Source organism: Diabrotica virgifera, chromosome 8 (genome assembly GCF_917563875.1).
Source record: "Diabrotica virgifera virgifera chromosome 8, PGI_DIABVI_V3a".
NCBI lineage: Eukaryota > Metazoa > Arthropoda > Insecta > Coleoptera > Chrysomelidae > Diabrotica > Diabrotica virgifera.
This window is the reverse complement of record NC_065450.1, coordinates 146542566-146570549: the sequence shown is the minus strand read 5'-3', so window position 1 is coordinate 146570549 and position 27984 is coordinate 146542566. Positions and strand designations below refer to the sequence as shown.

Sequence of the window (27984 nt, the reverse complement as noted above, 5' to 3'; positions counted from 1 at the left end):
TTCCCAACTTCATTGCACAATTATACCTGTTCGTCCCAAGAAAATAGCCGCAACTATTTTCTCCACTCGAACGCACACTGTCCACGCTACGCTCAAAGCCACCTCCTGACCGCCGACGAGGGACGCAGGTTCGCCTGTCGTTGTACAATGGTTTCTAGGGAGACTGGTCGAGAGCAAAGCACGGACAGTACACGTAAATGTCTATGGAACCAACAACAACCCATCAAACTTTCTTCTCTGTTGACTTCTTAGCCTTCTGGACACCACCGTCCGGCATAACCCAGGATCCAAAAACACCAGGACACGGCGCTTGCCCCAGTGTGTTTTTCGGACTGTTTGCTTTTGCTGCCAACACTATACATTCACTACAAACCCTGAAGAGGACAAAATCCTAAACGGGGACAATCATTGATCGCATTTCCACATAGCAATTTATCTATACACGCAAATCAAACAATGATAGTAGTATTTGGTTTTGTGAACACTTCAAAGAAAGTATGCTTACAAGTACCTATACAACGAAAGTATGCTTATAATATTTACTACAAGTGACGTTAAGGCTTATTTTTTTATAAGAAATGGTAATTGTGCGCCATCTTATAAAACGATCACCTTTATACCAAATGAATAATCGAATAAAAAAAAGTTTTTGATGGCACCATATTTTTCCGCAATGAATATTATCTCATAAATAGGTACAGAAGAGCTGGGTTTGAATACTAACATAAAAATACGTATCATGCTTACCCGTGTTGAGCTGCCCCCCCCCCCACACTTGTAAAAATTAAAAAACAAGTAGCCCTGATTTATGAGCTATTTATGAGCTCTCATATTCCGCAAATTAAAAATTTTGAGCTTGTTCCACTGAGCAGGAATTTAATATTTTAGTGGGGGGGCTGAGCCCCCCCCCACTACTTAAAAATAGGAATATTGAATCGATTTTTGTGGCAGAATTACGAGCTATTTATGAGCTCTTGAAATGATATAGTTTCGATTTTTGAGCTCATCCCTTTCACCCTTAAACAACCCTTTAATTGATTTAAGTTAAGAGAAAAATGCTGAGAAAACTTAAAATATATCGTATTGCGGATATAATTCCTATAGCTTATATATTCTAAGAATAAACTATTAAATCACGTGCATTTCGATTATTGAGCTACAGCCCCCCCTCCCCCCCACTACTTAAAAATAGGAATATTGAATCGATTTTTGTGGCAGAATTACGAGCTATTTATGAGCTCTTGAAATGATATAGTTTCGATTTTTGAGCTCATCCCTTTCACCCCCAAACAACCCTTTAATTGATTTAAGTTAAGAGAAAAATGCTGAGAAAACTTAAAATATATCGTATTTCGGATATAATTCCTATAGCTTATATATTCTAAGAATAAACTATTAAATCACGTGCATTTCGATTAATGAGCTACAGCCCCTTCGCAAGAAAACTACCCCATCTTCCCTGCTTAAGAGAGAGTTGTACTTAAAATGCATTAAATTAATTATTTGGCGACTACATATCATTTAATAATTTATGAGCTCCCAAATTACGCGCATTTAGATCAGTAAATTGCAATTTATTTTGTATAGAGCAGTCACTGAAGGTAAAAATCAACGATTACCTTCAATTTCGGTGAACCTTCATCGATTTTCACGAAAATTGGTCAGTGGTTAGAGGATACCTCAAGAAACAAAGGTGACATGGTGCCACCTTGCGCCTTTACCCTGAGGGTGGATACCGCCCTTCTCGGTTGTGAAAATTTTTTATAAAAAATAACTAATTATTGTGTTCCAGAAAATGTTTCATCGTCACTAGTTTCCATTATAAAAGAACTTCTTAAAAAATGTGTTATGAAACTTATATACTACTATACGATAAATAATGGCGACTTACTATTCTTGACTTATTTACTTTGTTGCTAGGGTAACGCGAACATATAGCTATAGAGATTACTGTTCTATCATATTATTTCTTACACATATTTCTTTCAATATGACATTTTTTATTAACTAACCAATACAAAATACATAAATAAATATAATGCTTTGTAAAATAAATAAGCGAAGACAAATAAACAAACGAATATAAAAACAAAAAAATTATTTAAAATTATTTAATCATCAAAATGTTTTATTTGGCCTACTTTAAAATATAATTCACCCAGGTTTTCGAATTATATTAAAATATCCTGTAGGTCTTGAGGATTACAAATTCGGGGCAATTTTGACATTCGTAGTAAATGACTTTGACAACTGTTAGAGCTATTTTTATTTAGAAGGTGCATCTTGCCCGTGACTGGATATGCAAAATGACTTTTTTTACTTCCATACAAGCTGTAATCAAGAAACGCCTCCATCTTTCGTATAAATTCTAAATCCAATTCAGCATCTAAATAATTAATATTTTGTGTTACCCCAATTCCTATACATTTTGTTAATGTTAACAAAGTTTGTAATATCTTGAGGATCAATTGGAAAACGTTTTCGAAAAATTTATTTAACTCAACAAATTTTGATAAAACCGATTCCAAAAATAGGCAGCAAAGTTCCCATTCCAATTCATCCACTAATTTTAATTTTATTTTGCTTACGTTGCGTTGATATTTAAATTTAGCTTCCGAGAAATGTTTGTTTTCAGTTTTCACTTCAACCTTTACGCTTAATTTTACTATTACGGTATACGTAATATCGTATGTTACGGTATACGTAATATCGTATGTTTCGAACAACGTTAAAATTATCGTGTAAAACGCTAATTCATACACCTGGCAACGCAGGATGTTATTTTGAACGGTGATAAATTCCATCGGAAACATTCATTATTCATTCAATCTGGAGGCTAGGAGGTATATGATCTTGATCTCTAAATAGAAACATAATGCTAGTATGCTCCTTCTCAGAGGCTTCTTTCAGTGCGTCACAGTATTTCGATTTCTTTCTAACGCATTAAGTTGGAAGTGACAGAAAAAAGGTACGTCCGTGATTAAAATCATTTATAACATTTATTCCACTTGCTGATAGATCGCGCTATAATCGAACAAAAAATGATTTAGGTATGTATTATCTGTAAGACTATTATTTGTACAATTTATAAGACTATACAAATCGAAGAACGTTCCTTTTTATAAATGAAATAAACACAATTGATTTGTTTTTACACCAAATTACGATTACAATTCTGACAACTGTCAGATTTAACTAAAATGTCATGCTATGATTAATGATTAATGACATACTGAAAGACTAAGGGCCGGTTGTTCGAACGCTAATCAACAATGATCATTATTAAATATTTAATTACTGTCACCAAAACTGTCAATGTCAACTTTGTTTGGGTTGCTGAAAACATAATTAATTACAATTATGGGATTTATTATTAATTATGTTAATAATTATTGTTATATTAATTGATTATAGTCTCAGAATTGTAATTAATTATGTTTTAACAATTGACATTGACAGTAATTAATTATTTGATAATGATCATTGTTGATTAGCGTTCGAACAACCGGCCCTTAGGGCCGGTTGTGCGAACGCTAATCAAAAATGATCATTACCAAATATTTAATTACTGTCACAACTGTCAATGTCAACTTTGATTGGGTTGTTGAAAACATAATTATTAATTACAATTATGAAATTAGTTAATCAATTATGTTAATAATTGTTATATTAATTGATTAACCAATCTCATAATTATAATCAATTATGTTTTCAGCAACCCAACCAAAGTTGACATTGACAGTTGTGACAGTAATTAAATATTTGATAGTGATCATTGTTGATTAGCGTTCGAACAACCGGCCCTGAGAAGAACTTTAAATTATAGTCGTATAAATTATAGTCATATGTTAAACAGTAAATGGTTAAGTTCAATTAGTTACCACTATAAACAGCCCGGATTAATCGATAATAGTATAAAAGGCCCGGTTCCAGGTAAAATTTATTTTAGGCTTTATTATGGGAGTACCGTCTAGTCAGTGTTAATTGCAAAAGACCAACTCTGTCTACCTCGGTGGCTTATAGCTCCGGTAGGGTCTTAACAATGGGCCAGGTCAGATAAATTTAATAATATTTACGACCGCACTAATTGAACTCAAACCATTTACTGTTGAACAAACCATAATAGGTAAATAATGGGTAAATACCTAAATCTTTTTTTCCGATTATAGCGCCATCTATCAACAACTGAAATAAATATTATAAATGTGTATGTATCACGGACCTACCTTTTTTCTGTCTCTTGTGACGCACTGAAAGATGCCTCTGAGAAGGAGTATATATCGTTAATTTTGTAATACCGCCCATAAAATTTTTCCGATCTGTATGTCTAAAACCGAATGATTATGAATTATCTTTCTCAGACTTATTTTGCACCCGTAAATGTTCTGATAAATTGCGTAAACCACTAATAACATTACATAAGTACATATTTCTTAAATGCTGTTTGTTACCTGGCATGATAAAAAGTACTTAGATAGGGTTCGGTGTATTCTGACAACCGGTTCAGACTAGTATGTAACGTGATTTCTCTACCGGTGATTCAGTCACCGTGATTTATAAATCACCGATAATATGCCGTAACTGAAGAACTTCTATAACGATATATCAAATACAATATACATACAATAGATATGGGAGCGTTCAAGTATTACGTAACGCGATTTTTGAAGATTTTTCACCCCCCCCCCCCCCGACCTGCGTTACGTAGTACTTGAATGGTCCCTATATCACTTTCACGGTCACGTAGCATATAATGTGTCTATGTAATAAACCGTGACCAAACACCTCGTAACGCGACAGTTCGTAACCGGACAGTTGGTATCGGATAATTCGTAACAGCGACAGTTCGTAGCGGCGACACTTGGTAACGGCGACAGTTCGTAACTATACAAATTCGTAACGGAAAATTCGTAACGTCCAAATTGAATTATTCTGTTTATTTTTGTTAACGTGGAAACTAACTGTTATTACAGTTATAATTGAAATTATGTTTATCAATTTAACGAATCAGTACGGGGATAAACATATTTAAGACATTTTATATTTCGTGTTTCAGTGTACATAATATTAAAAGTTTTTAAACACAAACAAATATTTAAATACATATAAACTTTTAACAATATTTTTAAAAGTTTATTCCTCTTATTGTTCCTTAAATTTGCATATGCCTAGACAAAGGTATAATAAAGTACTTAATTCCTGAAATCTTTAATCTAACAACCGTCTTTAGACATTCCAAACTTGTTAAATAAACATTTTGTAAAGAAAAGATTATAATTACCTGTTATTATAATAAACCTTGTTATTGGTAATAGCTTTGGGGCATTCAATCAACGGTTATAATTGATAAGAGGGATGGCTTGTAATACTTTAATACTTGGTTTAAATACTTTTTTCTACGACCGTTTAATAACATGCTCATTATTCGCTATTTTTTCATAGTTAATAGCACCCATTACTGTACCCGTGAGTAATAATTCATTACTCACGGGCTGAAGTTACTCACGGGTCATTACTCACGGGCCGAAGTTAGATTCAAGTGACGCATGCCACTTTTAATATTAATCGTATATAAACTGCAAATAAAATTACTTCAAGTTGTTTATTTAATACAATAATTATTGTAATTTATATCAATAATTAACTTCGAAAAATTTTTAAACGAATTTTAACTGTAACAATGTCAGTATATTTTTTACGTTTATATCTTGTTTACTAAAAATTTTGACGTTTATCATTTATTTTAGTGACAGTGACATTAGCTCATTTTGTTTATTTTAATTAGAATTTATAACTAATATTGTGTTTATTTTTCAAGTTATATTGTGTTAAATATGTTATAACATATTATGTATAGTTATATTATTATATTATATATAGTTAAATGTAAATATACATTATAACTATTGAAATACGTCCACCGACAACAGACATTTCCTATTTATTAGATTAATTGACAGTAGGTACATATTTAAGCTTATATTTTTTCGGAAACGAATAGAACTTATATTGACTATTTCTAGTTGTATTTTTACAATAAATAATAATTTGGTAATAGTAGGCAACCAATTATTCAGCCACGTACTAGGGGTAAATAGCATTTAGGTATTCTTGTAAATTATTATAATTTAAATCTCGAGTAGTTGATAATTACATTTTTACTAATTAAAATAAAATAAAAAAAGGTCGTAGAAAAAGTATAGTATTCTACTCGCATGTAATGGCTATTACTCACTCTGATGAATTACGACACTCGCCTACGGCTCGTGTCGCAAACTTCATCATCGTGAGTAATAGCCATCATTACATGCTCGTTGAATAATATACTATTATTATATTCTGAAACACGAAATATGAAATGCCTTAAAAATGTTTATCCTGATACTGATTCGTCAAATTGATAAACATAATTCCATTTATAACTGTCATCACAGGTAGTTTCCACGTAAACAACAATAAACAGAATAATTCAATTTGGACGTTACGAATTGTCCGTTACGAATTTGTATAGTTACGAACTGTCGCCGTTACGACCTGTCGCTGTTACGAATTGTCCCTTACCAACTATCCGAGTGGTTCCCAACCTTTTATGTCTGGCGACCCACCTTCTGATATTTTTTCATATTCGCGACCCATCTCTCACCCCATTATGATATATATCTACGTTATTCAGCTACTGTAAGAGCCAAGCCGCGACCCACCTGAAACCTGTCCGCGACCCACCTGAAAACCTGTCCGCGACCCACTAGTGGGTCGCGACCCACCGGTTGGGAAACGCTGAACTATCCGGTTACGAACTGTCGCGTTACGAGATGTCATGGAACCGTAATAAACAGTACGATATTCTCGGTGGGGTAAGGCGATTAACATCTGGGGATTTATAATCAATTTTAGAATTTGCAAAATACGAGATATTTTATGTTATTAAGTAAAACGTATTGAATATTGTTTTCTTTCATAAAAACAGTATCTTAAAATTTATTTGAAATTTTTGAGTTATTTTAAATATTTTAAATAGTTATTTTAGAATTATTTTTAGTTTTATTTAAAGAGCAATCTGTTTTTATAACACGACCCATTACGAGTACAGCGTAATCGCGATCGTGTTGTTTAGTTCACAATTATTGCGACTACCTGATACGGTACATATAAGAACGGTGATCACGACCAATGTTTAAAATCACTGTTATCCAAAAATCACGGTCACTCATCACGGCGTAATTTAAAAATCATCACATTCACCATCCCTAGTTCAGACAATAACGGACTCTTTGGACAGAGTATAGAGAGTATTAGAGTATACAGAGATTGAGTATCCACATTGATGTTTAAACAAAAAAGTAATATTTGTTACTCTTCTTTCTTTATACCATGATAATGCTTCAATGTTGATAAGGATGTAGAATCGATTCAAAATTATTAAATTCAAACATTATTTGAATGGAGTAATTACAGGGAAATTGCTACGTTGCCAGTTTTTGTGTCAGGTGTATAAATGAAAAACAATTGATCGTATGTAGATATTTTGTGATTGTTTACAAATCATTTCAAATTACAATGAATTTAAAAAAAAAATAGTTTAGAATGAACATATATGTTTAATTTCTGTATACATACTTTCAACGATAATTTTTAACAATATATTTTTTGTTGCAGATTTTGGAGAAAGATGTCATCTCGAGAAAAATATGTACCAATTGTAGTAAAGTAGTTATTAAAATGCACGAATTCAGAGAGAAATCTATTAAGACTGACAAATATCTTAAGGTAATCTATTTTGTTTTAATACGTTTGGTTCATACAGACTGTTTAATTTTTAATTAGATATAAGACACTGAAGGAAGCGCTAAAATCGGCAACATTGCTGTATACCATAATTGTATTTTAATTGTTAAAAGATGTTCAAAATTTATCTACTCGTTCCGATAGTATGGTTCAACTATTTTTAATTGAAGGTGTTGCATTGGCAACATCGCACTTAAAACGAGTCACCAATAGTTATCTTGTCAACTTTGCAGTGACGTACCAAAATAATATTTTAATTATTTATTATTTATATAAACAGGTAAGTAATTACGTAAAAGTTAAATCTAAGATCTATGTAATTATTAAATTATCATGTGTGTTTTGACAGTTATTGTCTAGTTTTCTAACAAAATAAAGTAAATATTCTTCTGAATCTATTTCTTTGTGGCATCTTATGCAATTACATACAGTATGATGCATGTTTGGAATAAATTCGTTATTTCGTAAGCCACCGACTTTAAGGAAAAGTCCTGAAACAGGTCGATTTTTACTTTTAAATTATGATTTTTGAGACATATATCGTACTAGTGACGTCATCCATTTGGGCGTGATGACATGATCGATCATTTTTTAAATGACAATAGGGGTAGTGTGATAGTTACTTGAAAGATTATTCAATTCTCTATTCAGCAATATAAACATTACATAATTATTTATACAGGGTGTTTAAGAAAAATTTTTTTGAATTAAATTGACTCAAAAAAGAAGAATGCATGTAATTTATTTAATTTAAAATACATTCTATTGCTGTCAGAAGACAGAAAAAAATGGTTTTTAATAAATAAACATTGCTTTTCGCTTAATTTTAATGTTCGAACTGCCACCCATCTGCCCCTTGACAGTTTAAACATTATTTAATTTAAGCGAAAAACAATGTTTATTTGTGAAATAAACAACATTTTTTCTATTTTCTGAAAGCATTACAATGTATTTTGAATTAAATAAATTACACACATTCTTCTTTTTGCGTCGATTAATTTAATTAAAAATAATTTGTCTTAGAGACACTGTATGAGTAATTATATCAATGTTTATATTACTGAATAGATAATTGAATACCCCTTCAAATGAGCTAGTACACGACTCCCATTCTCATTTAAAAAATTTACCGATTACGTCATCACGCTCAAATGGATGACGTCACTAGTATGATATATAATATGTCGAAAAATCATAATTCAAAAATAAAAATCGGCCTGTCTCAGGATTTATCCTGAATGTCGCTGGTTTACGAAAGAACGAATTTATTCCAAACATTTGCACCATACTGTATCCAATATTAGTTATATTAATGATTATACACTATTTTACTTGGATTATTTTTTGATGATTTTAACTTCCAATCGTATAGTAAGATATTTGATCACGTGTTTAATTCTGTTCAATCAGATCAAAATTATACTGAGAATTATCTACTGTAGAAAATTACCGATAGAATTTTTTTAAGTAGATTGTTTCTGTTTAATGGCAACCAGTTTCCTAGTTTTGACAACTGTCACATTTAAGAAAATATCCATAGTATTAAATAATAATCTTACGAATATCACACGACAGTAAGAATAAATAAGAAAATAATGCTTCATTTTTATTCAAATTTGTTGTCATTGGGCAATAGCCACTCGAGCCCTGCGGACTCTCGTGTCTATTGCTAGACAACAAATTTTCGAAAAAAATTGTCGCAATATTTTCAATTTATTCTCACTGTCTTGTGATATTATACCCGAAAATAAGCCACAATTTAAGTTGAAAAACAATTCATCTGACGTTTCGACTTCCACTTCTGAAAGTGATAGGTATTTACTTATTAATATTTTGTATTTTGATAACGATTTCCGAAGTGGTAGTCAAAACGTCAAATAAATTGAATTTTCAACTTAAATTTTAACTACCCGCGCATCAAGTTATAACATAACTACACGCGTGGCGTACTTTATACGCCACAAGAAAATACACTTAAAAACAGCGGATTTGTTTATTTTTTTTTTTTGAAAAAAATACACTTAGTTGTTTTTTATAAACCTTATTCGGCACCAGTAAATACTTGCGAGTTTCTTCTCAGTAAGCCAATTGGGATTTATAACTGGAATCATGGAATAACTGGATTCCATGAAATAAAATTACTAATAAAAAATTTTTTGAAATGTGATTTTTTACAGAAGAAAAAGTATTGTTTGTAAAGAAAAATATATTTTTTGCCATAATGACTAAAGAACAATTGAAATATGTACTTATATTACGACTTATATTAATATAATCGTGGTGTATATTATCCACGTGTATATTATCCACCACCGGAAACAACAAATAATAAACTGTAAATTACGATCTTCCCAGAACGCCGATTATAACGAAACTAAAACCAAATTGTAAAGCACATTCCAGTGATAGGTTAGAGAGATAAACAAGATCGAAAATTAAATTTTTAAATATATTTGCAGTAGAATTCTTATATATGGCGTACAAAATACACCAGCGCATGTAGTTAAAGGTTAAAGTGTGGCTTATTTTCGAAGTAAAATAGTAAATAAACTAAAATTTTATCAATAGAGAGTACCTATACAGTATTTCAAGGTCAGTTTTCACTTCAAATTGTCATTATGATGTATGTTTATAATAAGTATTGAGTTTCATTTATTATCTTTGGGAACCGCATGAATATTATTTTGCAGATATTAAAACGTGTAAGAATAATGGCAAATGGCACCACCAAAAAGCAATGTTTGGTTTTAATGAACTAAGATCAAACTCGCTGCAATTTTTACTCCAAAGTTTTAAAAACATCAGAAAATATTTCCAATTTACACACGCCTATTAAAAATAAAAAGATGGGGGAGTTTTTTTTAATCAAGTAAACGAAAGAAAAGACAGCGAGAATACGAACAAGAGTGAAGACAATGAATCGAAGATTAAGATTTAATAAATAAATCTACTTTAAAATGTACATATAATATATTATGTTTGAATTGTCAATATGAATGAGTGAGATAAAATTAAATTCTTAAAGTTTTGTATTTTGATAATGATTTCCAAGTTGGAAATTGAAACGCCAAATAAATTTAATTTAAAACTTAAATTGTGGCTTGTTCCCATGTCACAAGAAAAAAACACACCACGTCTACGTCTATGCAGATAAGGACACCTGTTGACGAGTAAAATATTTCTTGGATTCTCACCCTTCCTTGGACGTAAATATATAGACCAGCGAAGTATTGATAAGGTTACCAGTGATTCACAGTATTCAAGGAATTTGTTCAACTTAGCCGCTGGTAAATATGGCCCATAGACCTGAGGTATATTGTTACAGAGGCAAATTTTATGAAATCATCTCACTTTTTCCCTTATGCACATTGGCAAGGCATACCCAATAAAAATGCCCCCGGTATAAATTTAGTTTTAAAATTTAACATTGTTGCCGATAGTTCTCAGTTCAATTTGTAGATCAGTCGCTTTCAATTAAAAATGGTTGGACTACAGTATGTTATTAAAATCACTTTATCGATTTTTCTCTTTTCTCGATTATTAGTTTTTAGTGCATAGTACCTATATAAATTGTTGTAATCACTAAATACATAGTTTGTGAAAAAATAGTCCTATTACTTAGGGAGCGTTCAAGTATTACGTAACGCGATTTTTGAAGATTTTTGACCCCTCCCCCCCTACGTAACGCACTGTAATGGACGTTTAACTATTACGTAACGCAATTTTTGAAGATTTTTGACCACCCCTCCCCAACCTGCGTTACGTAATACTTGAACGGTCCCTTAATTAAATTAATGAATAATTTAAACGATTATGCAAGTAACGATTGGCCAAGAATATTCAAAAATTAAACGAAATTCTCATCTCTACTGTGCTGATGAAATTGATACTCTGCCGCCAGCATCTAATACAGTGATTAGCGCGCTAATAACCGGCAACATAGCACAAAAGATGGAAAACATAATAAATTGCGAAACAAAAAGAGATGAAACTAGTCGAGCTGGAAATGGTCATTGTAAACGTATAAATTAACATTACATTACATAGTTTCCCACCTTTAGACGTCTGTGACAGGAATATTTTATAAGATTCTACTGTCACAGTGACAGTTGTCATACTCCTTTGACACGTCTAAAGGTGGAAAACTATGTAATGTAATGTTAATTTATATGTTTATAACGATCATTTTCATCTCCACTAGTTCCATCTCTTTTTGTTTCGCAATGTATTATGTTTGCCGGTTATTAGCGCGCTCATCACTGTATAACTATAATACCCTTGCTAATGTTTACGTCTAGAGCGCAGTGTTGCCATTTAAAGGGTGTATATCTAATAAATTTAAACAGTCTGTATCAAGAATAACAAGAATAATAATACTATGTAATATGTATTTTTAACATCTCGCATCTAAATCCACATCTCACCCATATTGTGATCCGATCCTATCAATTTCGTATTTTATGGTTGGGGTTTGCCTGCTATGAAATGAGTTTTAAAATTCCTTAAGTCCACAAGTTCTTCACAAATGATATTGATTACTGGTATTTATAATTATTTCTTTTCCAACACAACAGCTTAAATAAATAGAGATAATAAAAATTCAGATAGCAGATTTACAATGTGTGATAGTAAATAATAATATTACATTCATTAGTCTAAATTTTTTAATATATCTTTTTTTATTACCAATTTGGAGTAATGGATACACACTTTTGATTCATCATATAAAATGGTTTTTCCCACTTAGTCACTTAAAGTTTTTCTAAGGTGCTTTTATCCATAGTAGTAGTATGCTTTATAGTAGTAGTATCCTTTTTTCTAAAGTATTATTATTTCAAGTATTTATCATTGTACGCCTATCTATACTAATCGTTGAATCATTTTTGTTTTCAGGAAAAATGTATCGAGCATTTAAGAGCGACGGAAATGAAAATTCCCAACACCAATGTCACGATTACAACAACAAAACAACTCAGAAAAGAAAAACTAGACGACTCCAATCATAATATAAGCCAAACTGAATTAAGTGACTTAGATGGATCGAAAAAAGATGAGAAATACAGTTTTTCTTATAATTCAAATATACCTAAAAAAGTAAAAGTTCATGGATCTGTGTCAGAACTTTTTACACGTCATCCGAACCTTAAATTGCGGACTGATGTTCTACCTTTCGATGTGAATCCCTTTATTAGCTTAGAATTAGACGCAGTCGAAAAATACTGTAGTGATAATAATATAAATTTCAAATTAGCCGCCGGAAGAGCAAATTCAAATTGTTCTTCAAGTATTTCGGAAAACCAAAGTTTTAATCCGAATAATTTGGAAAACGATCAAGCTCAGTTTAAAGTAACTCCTGTTAGTACCAAACATGTTGATGATACAAAGTTTAAAATTATTTCTAACGACCCATCTAAACGCAGAAGGGAAGATAGTGAAAGTAACGAGACAATTACCGCAACACAACACAGCAAAATTAAAAGGAGAAGATTATCTTCGAATGATTTTGTATCCGATACAGACCAATCTGGCCCAACTTTATTTGAAACTTTAGAATTAAAACCCAGTCAACCTTCATCCAAACAAATAAAGACTCATAAATGCAATATTTGCTTATCAGTTCACAAAAGTGCAAAGGCTCTTAAGGTTCATTATCAAGAACATTTTCGTTGCAGTTTTTGTAAAGCAAGATTTAGAATAGTCGAACGAAGAATATCCCACGAAAAGAAATGTGCTGTAGGTCACGCTTTAAATAGTAAACCATACGTCGAATTAACTAAAGTTGACTTGGATTTAAATGTTATGAACAAATATCGTTTACATAATTATAACGCTGGTATCAATACAAATAGTATGCATTGTAACGGAGTTATAGAATTATCCGACGATGACGAACCTGTTATGAAGTCGACTAACATTACTAACGTAAGGGTAGTAGGAACTGAATCCAGCAGTATTGAAAAAGTGACTAATGAATATGAAACAACACATTCCTCAGCTAAGTATAACACGTTTTCCCACTCCCCTGCTACAATCAGCCACAACGAACTTTTACCTCAAACCGAGGTATCAAACATTCCCAATGCAGATGAGCCGTCAGTACAATATTCAAGTACAGCAATAGTGAAACCTGATATTAAATTACCAGGTAACACATTACTAAATACTAATAATTTAAATGGTTCCGATATTGTTCTGCTAAAAGAATTATTACAACACGCAAAACGAGTCAAGAGTAGGTCGTTAAAACAACCAACTTCTGAGGATATAACTAGAAATGGGACGATGAAAAATATGTTTTTACAATTAGGATTGTATAAAGTTCCAGTAAATATTCGACAAGGCCAACATTGTGTAACTATCTCTAGAGCAGAATCTGAAATAAACAGAGAGGTAACAATGTGGAATGACATAAAAACTTTGCATTTATTCAATAAAAAGGCAAACTTGGATATTAACAATATAACAGTAAAACAAAATGAAACTGTACGCACAAATTCTCCAGCGACAAATAATAATCCAGCAACAAATCCAGCGACGTTGCAAAGTGTTTCAGTTCCGGTTGTACTTAATGCTGCAGTATCAAAAATTCATCAAACGATAGAAAACAGATTAACACCTAATACCCAACGTTCCAAAACGCATTGTTCATCTCAAGATCAAACGAAAGTACCTAGTTCTAATATACCTCCACAGTCTTCCACAGCGGTTACATTTCCTAATGGTGCTAGAACTGTTTTATCCCCCCTACTTACCCCCAACTTTCTTAATACTTCAAAGGCACACTTCCTCAATTCTAGGAATAATACTTCACCACATAATACTAATCCAAGTCCTCCACAAATACTCCCTTACACTTCAAACAACGCAATAGTTAATAACGCCAGAAATAATTATCAACAAGAATTTATACCATCAATCACTTCAATCAACTCAACAAATGGTATTTCTCAAGTTTTTAGACCACCTGGAGATGTGGTTATGACAGGTAATCATCGATCAATTTTAAGACCAAATAATACTTCCCCACTGAATAGAAATGCCAGTTCTCCACAAATAGTTCCTCATATTCCAAACAACCTAATAGGTAATAACGCTACACACAATTCTCGACAAGAATTTATACCCCTATCAAGCCCTTCACCAAATAGTATTTCCCCAGTATTTCGATCATCTGATGTCATTATGACAGGTAGTAATCATCCATCTATTTTAAGACCAAATAATACTCCACCACTGAATGGTAACGCAAGTTTGCCACAAATAACTTCTCATGCTCTAAACAACGCAATATTTAATAATACTACAAATGATTATCGCCCAGAGTTTATAGACGTGTCAGTGGCTCCAATTCATTCACCAAATAGTATTTCTCAGGATTTTAGATCATCTGGCGGTAGCGTTGTGATAGATAGTAATCATCGATCAATTTTAAGATCTGTTACAAATCCTGGAGTAACTGATTACAACCTTACTAACTACAATCATTTGAGTGCTGGACCTAACCAAAGAAATGTGCAGTTTGCATATCTTAACAGTAATCAACAGATTACTGCACCTTCGCCAAATAATCAGCGCGTCATACTTAACTCTCTAGTTGCCAATGCTGATACAACTCAATACAATAATCTTCAACATAATGCACTGAACACAATAAGTCTTACGACAAACAATGATCCCAATAATTTTAGTACCTCTAGTATTCCTACCTATACGCCAAACGATAATACCAATAATTTTAGTACCTCTAGTATTCCTAGCTATACGCCAAAGGATCATACCAATAATTTTAGTACCTCTAGTATTCCTTGTCAAACCTCTATTCTACCTAATAATTTCACTTTCTCCAGACCAATGATTAGAGTTAAAAGTTTACATGAACTGAGATAATTGCCATTACATGTATTTTTATATTTTTGTATTATATTAATATGTAATTACATATATAATAATAAATTGTTATTACTTAGTTTTTTTTATTATTACCTCCTTAAGATATCGAGCTATGTTTTATTAAATACACAATATACGGTGAACATTTAAAATCTTCCCCTACCCAACATTTTCTAAATCGGAAAAATTAATCAATTTTTGGATAAGAGTACTAATAGAGATTGCAATTGCTGGATCCAGCATCGATAAAGCGTTGATAGACATTGATTCTGAGATAAATTCTCTGCTGGTGAATGGTCAATAATCAACGAGTTAATCGCCACTTTTTAACCGGTGAAACTGGCTATAAAAGCTCTTTGCAGATGAGAGTTGACTTTGATAACGGCCGACACAACCATGAAATTTGCCTTAGACAAACTAAATGACCAGGACTCTAGCCTTAGTGCCGATATATCTGAAGCACTACGCAACAGAATCGCGGAACGGTGCCTCTCTGAAATTACAGGTACATTAGTGGACTTACAAAATCCAAAAAAAGTATGGCGAAGGACTAAACAATCCTGGTTATTTCCTCATGCCGAAAAAGAATGAAATGCGACAAGAGATGAAAAATTTGTTGAGTCGTATAAATAAACAAGTGATTGTGGAACCAGTGCAAGAGGACATAATGGAAGAAGATGGGCCAACTAATCCGGAGCTCGTGAATTTTACTGGAACAAGAACTTAACATTAAATTGAAACGAGAAAGAAAAAACTTTTATAACCAAAAAAAAACTGATTCTCAAAAAGATTACAAAAAGATTTTGGAAAAGGAAATGGCAATTTATGAGACCGAAGGAGTGAAAGGCGATCATTTGTCCATGGTCTATGACTATTTAATGATTTTAAAACCGACCGGTATAGAGGCCGAAAGGACTTTCTCCGCAACCAGCTATATTGTAATGTGCAGTTCTGTGCGCAGTAGGTTAGACCTATGTTTTTTAAGGTTCACTCCTAAAAAAACTAAAATATTCATGTTTCTGTTGTTTAGAAATTTAGAATGCAAACAAAAAAACATTGAAATCGTGTTTTTATTTTGATTCCACATTTTGCCGGATCCGCGCTGGATCCTGGCCAATCTTGAAAAATACAGCTGGATTGAAAATGCTGCTGGATTGCATCCCTAGGTACTAATAAAGGTTTTTGTGTCGTTAACCGTTAATACTTTATTTTAAAACTCTTCAAGGAAACTATTCTCAAATAAACAGTCTTTTTTGTTAATGATAAAACTAAATTGCTTTATGCTTAACTCATGGTACCTGTTCCTAGTTTTTGACGAAGTGCATGATATAATCGTTTAAGACTACTTTAAATGGAATTAAATGATAATATTTAGGTAATTTACATTTAGATACCCAAAAATGTTCGAGTTAATTTTTATTGTTTAGTAAATACGTGACAATTGTTTGATTATTATGTACATAATTCAATATGTGGTGTATGTCGTTGATAAGTATAACGATCATATGTCGCCATATTGTACAATGACCAGAAGGTCATGACGACAATTATTATCCCTAGTTGGAGAAAAGAATGATTCTAGGCGGTAATAAGCCATTATTACCAGTTATCCTACACAAGAACAATATGAAGACCTTGGTCCGAAGAATAAGCGGCTTCTTCCCAGGAGCGTCATTTGGGGGTGGGCATGGATACGAATACAAGAAATGTTGAATTGTAAGAAACTTCAAAAAGGGCGCCAATAAATCTTAATCAAAGATTTATAAAGGACTCAAAATCGTCATAAAACATCTCAAATAATTACATATGCAAAACTACTAAAATTAACATGCTTACCCATTGCAAAAGTTATCTCATCAATAAAATAAAATTAAAAAATAAACTTCAAGCAATGTATTTATTCATTAATAAAAAAAGACACATACTGGCATCAATAATTTAATGGCTAAATAAATTGCGGTCCTCGATAGAATCAAAAATAAATTATTTTTCAAAAAGTAAATTAACTGTTACTTGAAATTTCATAACAATGATAAATAAATTATTTGTCAACCTAAAAAGGTTTCTGGTTCTTACGTAATATTACTCGATAACAATTACACCTTATATTATCTAACAAGAATCATAATTCATACTCGTAATCGGCAATCGGCCCTGTGATGAATCGTTCACGTTAAATATAACGTAAAGTTATCCTGCAGTTAAGTTATAATCGTCGAATTGGTGTGATGTATCATGCTTAGCTTAACTACTTGCGGTATTTCTTGACAGTTTTTGAGTTATCTGATGGAGCAACTGTCACTTTCTAACGCGAAGTGAAACATTTAATCCAGATTTAGCCATACGGCTCACACTCCCTCTAAGGGGAAAATTGACTCATCCCAGATACCTACGGTATCAAAAGGATTGAGCTCTGGTGGGACTCTTTCCATGTTATCGAGCCCTAGGTCGCTAAGACAAAAATAATGGTGGTCGACAGATTCGACACTATTCAACTGACTAACATGTTACAGGAATACCAGATAGTAAACACCTTTATCTATCTCGGGTCTAGTATAACTAACGATGGTAACTGTGAAGAAGAAGTTCGGAGACGTATTGGTATGGCAAAAAATGCGATGAGTCGCCTAACTAAATTTTGGAAAGACGGATCTATCTCTCAAAATATCAAGATGAGACTGGTAAATGCTCTTGTATTCTCAATATTTCTATACGGAGCAGAGATTGGACTCTTCGCGTATTCGAGCGCCAAAAAATTGATGCCTTTGAGATGTGGTGCTGGAGAAGAATGCTGCGCATACCTTGGACAGCTCATAGGACAAACGTTTCTATTCTAAACCAACTCAATATTAAAAAAGGCTGTCCACAATATGTCACGTGGTTCGCAGAGGTGACGACAGTTTGGAGAGATTAATTGTTTCTGGAAACGTTCCGGGGAGAAGATCAAGAGGACGATCACCAACTAGATGGTCTGACCAAATAAAGCATTCAGCTGGAAACTCGTTCTGCGAAGCTCTTAGAGCAGCTGAAGATAGAGGCCAATGGAGAAACATTGTTAGGAATATTGGAAGAAATCACGATCCTCAGTAATGGGGAAACGACAAGAGAGAGAGAGAGAGAGACATTGTTGTGAAATCTTCAGTTCTTGTTTTCAGCCCGATCGCCCGTCCACTCATATGCGCTTCATTAACAATTAAAAAAACAATGTTTTAGAATAAAACGTGCCAAAAATTATTATAGGAAGCTGATAGAAGAAAGTTTGAACTTAAATTTAGGTACTTCGTAATTTCAAAAAAAAAATTCTTGTGTTGTTGAACCTTAAATATCGCCTTTTTTCGATTTTTTAAGGACTTCAAAATGTGAAAAATATTCAGGTTGTACCATTTAAATTAAGAAAGTTCATTAGATTTCCAGAAAAACGAAAGATTTGACAACAATGTAATTACCACTATAATATCGCAATAAAAGACCCTTATCCACCAAAATGCATAAAAATGGTTCTAGCGGTTTCCGAGAAATTACCGTGTTTCCATATTTTCTCGCTACCCTGTATAATAAACACCTAGAAACAGAAGTTCCCAGGCAACCAAGTGACGTCAACAACGTCGAGGAAACGTCAGTATTTGGTGGAATATATACACGTAGTTGAACATTACGTCATATCGACGTCTTTTGTAGATGATTTTAAATACGTAAGATTAATGACGTTAAAATACGTTTAAAAGACGTTTTCATTTCAGCCAGCCTAAATCTGACGTCACGAAATTGGGAGGAGCTTGGAGCTTAAAAGTTACAAAACTAGGGTTATGTTTGTATCATCGTTGTCGTTTGTCGTTTCATTTCATTGTTTGTTTGTCCTAGTATTTTGCCTTTTTTGGATTCATTTGGATTTTGTTGGCTGTTTTGTGTGTATTTTTTAAAACTTCTGTTTGTCATTTGTAAATTTTATAAATTTACCACAATGCAAAGTGATTATTTAAGGAAATTATTAATGGAAACTCCGCAGATGTTTTAGAAAGGTAGGCGAAACAATTTTTTATTTACTATTCATTTTTCCCTGATATTTATCAATAATGATGAATTTTGCAAGCAATAACATTATTTCTTTTCTTGTTTTAGATATTCATTGAAGCTGAAAATAATTGGAGATTTAGATCCATATACAATTCAGTCATCAGAATTGGATTTTACAGTGCATTCCTTCAATTACTGTTATAATGCTATTATAGATAGACTGCTAGAGTCTCACAGTTACTGCTTTAAGCAGCAGATGAAAGCATACAAAAGCCTTCAGGCACATAAAAGCCTTCACAACTGGATTTGTTTTGAAACATTGACGTTTTGATGATTTCTATATTATTGTTGGAAAGGTAAGTCTTTATTTTATTTATTCACCATTAAGAAATATATGGATAACATTATTAGTGTCTTTCGGATAAATGGGTTTTAAATATTAGATTTATTTACCTTTATATATCTGTATGAAACCATACATATTGTCCTAATTTGTAAACTGTGTTTTTCTCCATATTTCTCTGAAAATGAGTTATTACTGCCATTTATTTGAAAAAATCCCTACTCGTTTAAAAAAGGATGCACATGCATATTTTTACCAGAAGAGTAAATAGTGACATCTTCGTATACACTGTATCTCCCTTGCAGCAAATTTAGTACGAAAAATATGTATCTCCCCAGTTTGTCATACCACACGATTGACCTCACTGTTTAGAAAGTGATATTTTCAAGAAAGAGTTGGTGGTAAATAATATTAATACACTCATTAAACAATATAGGTACAAATGTTAGTACCTATCTATAAAATATTCCATTTTAGCATTCTATCTTTTAAAATGGGAGATACATAGTATTCGCATTAGTCATATTTAGAGAAATAATTTTTTGTGCCTCTGTAAAATTTGGATAAATGGAGTTTACAGTACACAGTTTAGAGTACACAGTTTACAGATTAGGTCGACGACATGTAATTGCTATGATAGAAAAGAGAATAATAAACAGTCATGATCGTTTGTTCTAAAATTATATTATATGAATGTCTGATTTTAAAATATTCTCAATCATTGTAAAGAACGCAAATACTCGAATGAAAATAAATTTTTGTACTTGAAGCATTCCCACAAAGATAAAATATTTTTTAGGTGAAAAATTCCCAAAAAGCTAATGCTAAACCGCTAGATGCTTCGGTGAATAGCCAGTTCCAATGGCATAGCAAATGCACATTGTATGTGTATGGCCAGTAATAGTGAAATTTGCGGCCATATTGCAGCAATCTTATTTGCAGCTGAGTATGCCCACAGCAAGACAGAAGAAGAAGAACCCAATGCATGTACAGATGTTACAGCTATGTACATTCTCTGGTGAAAAACTAATGAGTTTTCAAGCTGTTCGGTCAGAGTGCTTGTTGCGCTCTCTAAACGAACTGATATATAAGACGGCTTTGGCTTCATGTTGCAGTGATATGAAAATGGTTAGTCATTTTTAATTATAATGTACTTCTTCATCATGAGTATTTATGTATAGGGCTTTTCATTCACAGTCATTTGTTTCGAGCTTCTGTCATGTGTCACATAATATTAATATTATATCTACGTCATACGTTATTGGTATATATCAATGATACACACCAAAGACATATGGCATAGATATATTAATATTATGTGACACATGACAGATGCTCGAAACAAATGACAGTCGATAAAAAGCCCTATTAGTCTTTTAAGTGTGTATTATCAGATATCACATGTAAATTGTTTTTATCATGTTAATTTGGTCATTACAGTCCCTTAATCAAAAAATATATTTTTCAGGTGTCTGTGGATCTTTTTGTATGCAAAAATTTGTAATAATTATTTGAAATCATTTTGAGGATTATTAGAGTATGGAAATATATGTGAGAACACATACTATTATAGTTTTGTCCTATTTTTTATCATTCAATAGTCTTCTTAAAATTTATAAATATAAAGCAGATAGTTTTCATTGAAATTCAATATATTGGGTCTTATTTGTATGTATTCATTTTTGACTAAAGGTACGATTCCGATAACGACTGCAGACAGCAACTGCAAACATCAGTTGCAGTTCTCGGCGTTATGGACGTTACTACTTTGCACTATTTATCTGTATGAGACTTATTCCGACATCTGACTGCAACTGCTGTCTGGCAGAACGTCAGTTGCTAATAATTATGCAAATTATTAGTGCAAAATAATGACGTCTGTCATGGTGACAACTGTAACTGCCATCTGCAGTCGTTGTCGGAATCGTACCTTTAAAGTGTGTGGTATACCTAATTATAATAATTATATATATATATTATATAACTTAAATGGTTTAAACTTAAGTTTGTTATTACATTGTGACTTAAATGTTTAATTTGTTAATAAATGATTTATTAGTTTATATGTTGTTTCACTTTTGACACAGTAAATACTTATAATATAAAAAGTGAAAATTCTATGTATGTTATATATGTTGCATTGAGGATATTATAATTCTATGCATTTTAACAAACCTTCCATTTGGTTTTACTTAAATGGAAAAATTGCAATACTAACAATGCCCATACGAATAATTGAATGGGCCTGCCGAATAACGTTGTAAGCGCCACATGGTTTGTTTTTGAGAAGTCAAAGAAAGAGTTTTAATATTGTGATGATGGTGAGTTTATACATTTTAAGGGTTAGTAATACAGTTTTTAAATACAAAATACAAACTGTATTACTCACCTTTAAAATGTATAAACTCACCATTATCACAATATAAAACTTTTTCTTTGACTTCTCAAAAACAAACCATGTGGTGGACCCATTCAATTATTGTGTATTTCTAAAACCATAAAATGAAAATTAAATCTAAAAACGACGCAAAATCGACGTAAAAACTACGTTTTTCATATCACGTATTTAAAACGTGATAAAAATGACGTGATTTATGGTGGGACATATTCACGTGATCTTCGACGTCGAAAAAACGTGATAAACTGACGTCGTTTGGTGATAATAATGACGTTTTTTCAACGTTTTTTAAACGTTATTTGGTTGCCTGGGTTCAATGTTTTCAGAATTTTATATTACAATATATTTCCACAAAGCTATATAGCCGGTAGTACCACAATCAACGAATATAGTATGCACCGATTTTTAAATAAAACTAAAACCTTTAAGAGCAAAAAACGAAGAAAACAAATTAATAAAATAAACTACATAATATGTTTATAACTGAAAACGTGCGTCTCACTCGAATTTTCTCGTGCGCTACGGATCGCAAGGGGCGAGAGGCGTACAAGACTAGGAGATTTGCAATCCTAAACGCTCCGTGTACGGAGCTCAACGCCACAACGAAAGAACTTGACTGGGGGAGAGAGACCTAAGCGACTGGAATCGAGTCGAGTAGTTCGAGCGTCGGCGTCGCCCCATGTGCGGACTGCCTGAAGGATACTAAAAAATCTCTATTGTATGTTCAAACGAATAAAGAATAAAACTTACCGCATTTCTGCGAGTTTTCGCCACAAAATCTGTACTTATTAAAGTTATTATTTGACTTCAGCTGTCATTGAAACATCAAAACTAATGAATGAAATCTGGGCGTCTGGAAATTGTATACCCTATTGTCAGACAACTTGAACTGAATGGCAATAAAAACATTCTTGGTAGGTGAGAGCTATGTTTATAATACACAACAAGTTTCACCTTAGTCGAGACATAGACGAAACTAAATTACATGGGGAAACTCTAAATAAATACCCCTAGTTAGGGACAATAAAGACGTCTACGAGATATAGGAACAGCACATTCAAAATCTTAGGGGCCGTTATTTATGGAAGAAAGAATCACTACAGAAATATAGTTGTTTTGGGTTTTTCTTCAATACAGTGGAACCTCGATAAGTCGGATTAATCGGGACCGCGGCATATCCGGGTTATCGGAAATCTGGGTTAGCAGGAGAATATGGTAGAAATTAATAAAATACAGTACCTATACCTACAGATAAACTCCATTATAGTTGCAAAAACATGAAACACAAATGCACATTACATCTAAATTACGTACAGCTGTATACAGTATTATTCATTTATTGCTAAAAACTCGGTCGAACTGAAAAAATATTTGTCTTGTATGATGAAAATCGGTCCGGGTTCCGGGTTATTGGAGGCCGACTTATCGGGGTTCCACTGTACATTAGCAATCTCGCGGTTGAGCTGTAGCACGAACGGTAGGTACTGTTGTCGTATTTTAATAGTTATTTATGATATAAGTGTGAAATAAGTACACGTTTAAGGCACGCATGTGAAAGTTTGCAGAATGAGCGATAGCGAATTCTGCAATTCACATGAGTGCCTTAAAAATGTACTTTTTAACACGCATATCATACAATATTTTTTCTACAAACGTAATTACAGGACAATATCTACAAAAACTTTTACTTGAACGTGACTGACATTCTATTTTTATATTTTTTTGACATTAAATCAAAATTGTCTATACGGTCAATACGAACTGCAGTGCCTTAAAAATATTTTAAAGCACTAGTGCCTTAAAGTAGCATTTTTAACGCACATATGGAGTGCTAAAAATTGCATTTTTAATACGGTTGTAGAAAATAGTATATTTTGCAACAAGTGCAGAAAGGTACTAATTTCTCACGAGTTTGAAAAGTTGCGGTACGAGCGCAAGCGAGTGCCGAAATTCAAACGAGTGAGAAATTACCTTTCTGCACGTGTTTCACACTATACTTTTTCTACAAGCACAGTTTTTCCTAAAAATAAAAATCACAATTTCCAAACGACGATTAATTATAATAGGTACCTATGTGATAAATTTTAAACTGTATATAATTAATACCTACTAATCAATTTAAATTCCTTATACCTAAATAAATTGCACAGAAATCAGTTAAAAAATTAATGCACTGCCTTAATTTGTTTAAATTTAAATAATTATTACACATTATTGACATTATATTTATGCAGTCACGGATTTACACAAAACCTACTTCATTCGACGTCTCTTGCACAGGTTGCTAAATCCTTATTGGTTATTTGATAATTGTTTGCGCCAATATGAATATATTTCATTTATTTTAATTCGGGAACGTCTTGGCAACACAGTTCTAAGTAAGCATAATCTTCTGTCCTTTATGTTAAGTGAGTCAGTCGTTAACAGACATACGGTCGGAACGTATAGTACACTTTGACAATTTTAATTTGATTTTGTGTGTGTTTTCCGTGAGACAAATTGACGATACCAGACAACATATTTTCGGTAAGTTCCCTTCTTTTATCCCATCCTTCATTTTCCTTAATGCCACCGAAAATAGTGCTTCAACATTTAACAACACGAAGAAAATCTAAGAAAATCTCGGTAAGTTATTATTATTAAATTTTTTCCATTTGGTTTTCCTAAAAGCCAAAACATAATTGGTCAATTTCGAGATCGGATATTCAGCGTAGGTTTACAGTTTGCTTTGCTTAGTTTTGTATTATTAAATAATAATATTCTTATTTAGAAACAAATTGTTCGGTAAAATTTAATGTCGGCACGTATCGGAAAAAAAACTCTGTGATAACTTTTTGCTGATTTTGTATTTGTATCGTTTTTGTTTCTCGGAACAACTTGGGCTTCGGGCGTGAAAGAAGTTAGGTTTTTAAATATTTGCGGTGTTGTCAAACGTGAATATTTTTTCGACTCAATCGGTTACGGAAAAATTCGGATGTATGAATAAAAATTATTTTGTAAACAAATACTAAATTTGATTCACGGTTCTAAACAAAATAAAGAGTTTGCATAATAACTGCCCGGAAGGCTTGTTTTTTAACAAATCTCTATAATTAATTAATTTTATTCAAAATTTATACTCAGACCTGGTTTGTTATATGCTACAGTTTTCTTAAAGTAGACTTTGTTTTTTTTCTGATTTTGCGGATTGATTTCAGTAACAATGACTACTTACGAAAGGCAATTTAAAATATTAACGGCTAAAAAAGAAACGCTTTATACAATCATTCAGACTTTATATGACTTATCGAAAAACTTAACTACGGATAACACCATTAAAAAATTCACAAACTTGTATCAGTCGATGGATCCGACAAGGACAGAAATTCTCAAAATTTTGGATGAAATCAACGCAGTCGGGTTTGACGTTGATGAAAACTATAAACCAGATTTTCAGGTGATGTCTGTTATTAACGAAATGTGTTGTGAAGCAAGGGCGGCTTATACAAAATTAAAACCAAGCACCAATATTGTAAATCCAACTTTACAGCAAAGTACACAACAACAGTGTAATGTACACAGTCTTTTGCCAAAAATCACTATTCCAGATTTCCACGGAGAACCAAAGGAATGGGAAACTTTTTATTCGATTTACAAACCATTGGTACACGATAATTTCCAGCTGACGGATGCAGATAAGGCTCGGCTTTTGGTTTCACATTTAAAGGGATCGGCCCTTAGTATTTGTGCGGGAATAGCTACTTCTGGGGATAATTATGACACGTTATGGAAAGCACTTTTAGAAAAATATCATAATAAAAGGTTGTTAGCAAACACTTATTTACAACAAATTTTTAATTTTAAATCCTTGCAATCGGAATCTGAAAAAAATCTAAACAGTTTTTTAGAAATCTTTGACGCCTCGGTTAATGCCTTAAAAAAGTTGGATGTCCCGGATTTAACGGATTTTATTTTACTTTATCATGCACTCTCAAAACTGGACAGGGAAACGGTAAAATCTTTTGAAAATCACATGCGCGGAACGGTTATTCCTACTTACACGGATTTAATTAAATTTGTTAAGGATCAAACAAAAATTTTGCATAATAGTGACTCACAAGAGGCTAGCTCCGGTGGCTATCATAAAAATAAAAATTCGAAATCATTTTTTGTAAGCCAGCATGAGAATAAAAACAATAACAGAATGCCTTTTTGTGTTTTATGTAAAAAATCGTCACATTTTTTGGGTAGGTGTGATAAATTTAAGGCTATGAATCCTACACAAAGGTACGATTTGGTAAAAAATAATAATTTATGCTTTCTGTGTTTTTCCCAGTCACATGGTGTAAGACAGTGCTTAAAAAGACCGTGTGCCCAGTGTGCCAAGAATCATCATTTTCTTTTATGCGCAGGAAAACCGGAAATAAGGGGTGCGAAAGAAAATAATCAAAATAATCAACCAAATTCTGGTGTCGGTATTCCAGAAACGGGTTCCAATAACCACAATTCGGGTTCAGTTAATTGTGCGTTTCAAAATTCTAGTTTTTTGAGTAGAAATCAGGAAAAAACGGTTCTATTAGCAACGGTAACGGTATGTGTGTTAAATAGTCCTTTACAAAATGCAACGGCGCGGTTTATTTTGGACAACGGTAGTCAGTGTAATCTTTTGACCACGGAATGTTGTAAAAAACTAGGTCTTAGATATACAAAAATTAATTCTTCGGTACAAGGTTTGGGACAAAACTCTCAGTCGGTAAGGGGAGTAACGGACATTATTATCGCTTCGCGTTTTGATCAGACTAAAAAATACGATGTTCAAGCTTTAGTTATTGATCATATTACAGATAAATTGCCAAAAACGAAATTAAATTTGCAAACTTTATCGGAATTTAAAAATTTACAATTAGCGGACAATAAGTTTTTTGAACCTAAATCAATCGATGGCATAATCGGTGCGCAGTTTTTTCCTATTCTTTTCGGCGGTATTTAATCGGATTTTGAGTTCTTCAGGTTTAGGGGCGGCTTTAGAAACAACGTTCGGGTATGTTATTATGGGTCAGGTGGATACGGAATATTCCACTCCCATAAATTTGCTCACTTTAAGGGAAGAAACATCGATTGAACAAATTTTGACAAAATTTTGGGAATTGGAGCAGGTTCCAAAACGGGAAATTCCGGATTTAGACGCTATAGAATGTGAAAATATTTATAAAACCACGGTTTCCAGGGATATATCGGGCCGGTTTACTGTTGCATTACCTTTTAAAAGTTCACCAAAAAATTTGGGAAATTCAAGGGTTTCGGCGGAAAATCGGTTAAAAACCTTGGAAAAACGGTTAACAAAATCGGACAGCTTGCGTGCGGATTACAATAAAATTATGCAGGATTTTTTGGATCAAGGATACTTAAAATTATTGGAAAAAGAAGATTGTAACTTATCCTATTATATTAGTCATCACCCTGTAATAAAATTAGAGAGTTTAAGTACACCTATACGTATCGTATTGGATGCATCTTGCCCTTCAGACAGTGATGTCTCCTTGAATGATTTATTGCATAGCGGGCCTAAACTGCA

General features: G+C 32.6%; 1 protein-coding gene and 1 long non-coding RNA gene across 7 annotated transcripts in view; both read left to right on the top strand.

Moving 5' to 3' along the window:
* LOC126889766 (putative uncharacterized protein DDB_G0277255) overlaps positions 1–27984 on the top strand; it is a 256811-nt gene that overhangs the window by 167203 nt on the left and 61624 nt on the right. For 3 of the 6 annotated variants that reach the window (XM_050658356.1, XM_050658353.1, XM_050658354.1), the window contains exons 2-3: positions 7657–7767; positions 12679–15751. The exons of the other annotated variants lie outside the window; for them this stretch is intronic. In XM_050658356.1, the coding sequence (XP_050514313.1) occupies positions 7657–7767; positions 12679–15672 (3105 nt within the window). In that variant the 3' untranslated portion in view covers positions 15673–15751. Of the gene's footprint in view, positions 1–7656; positions 7768–12678; positions 15752–27984 lie in introns of those variants that run through there. 6 annotated transcript variants of the gene reach the window in all.
* Positions 19124–22095, top strand: LOC126889771 (uncharacterized). The gene is made up of 3 exons (XR_007700169.1): positions 19124–19694; positions 19795–20045; positions 20832–22095. It is a non-coding gene; the product is annotated as an uncharacterized LOC126889771 (long non-coding RNA).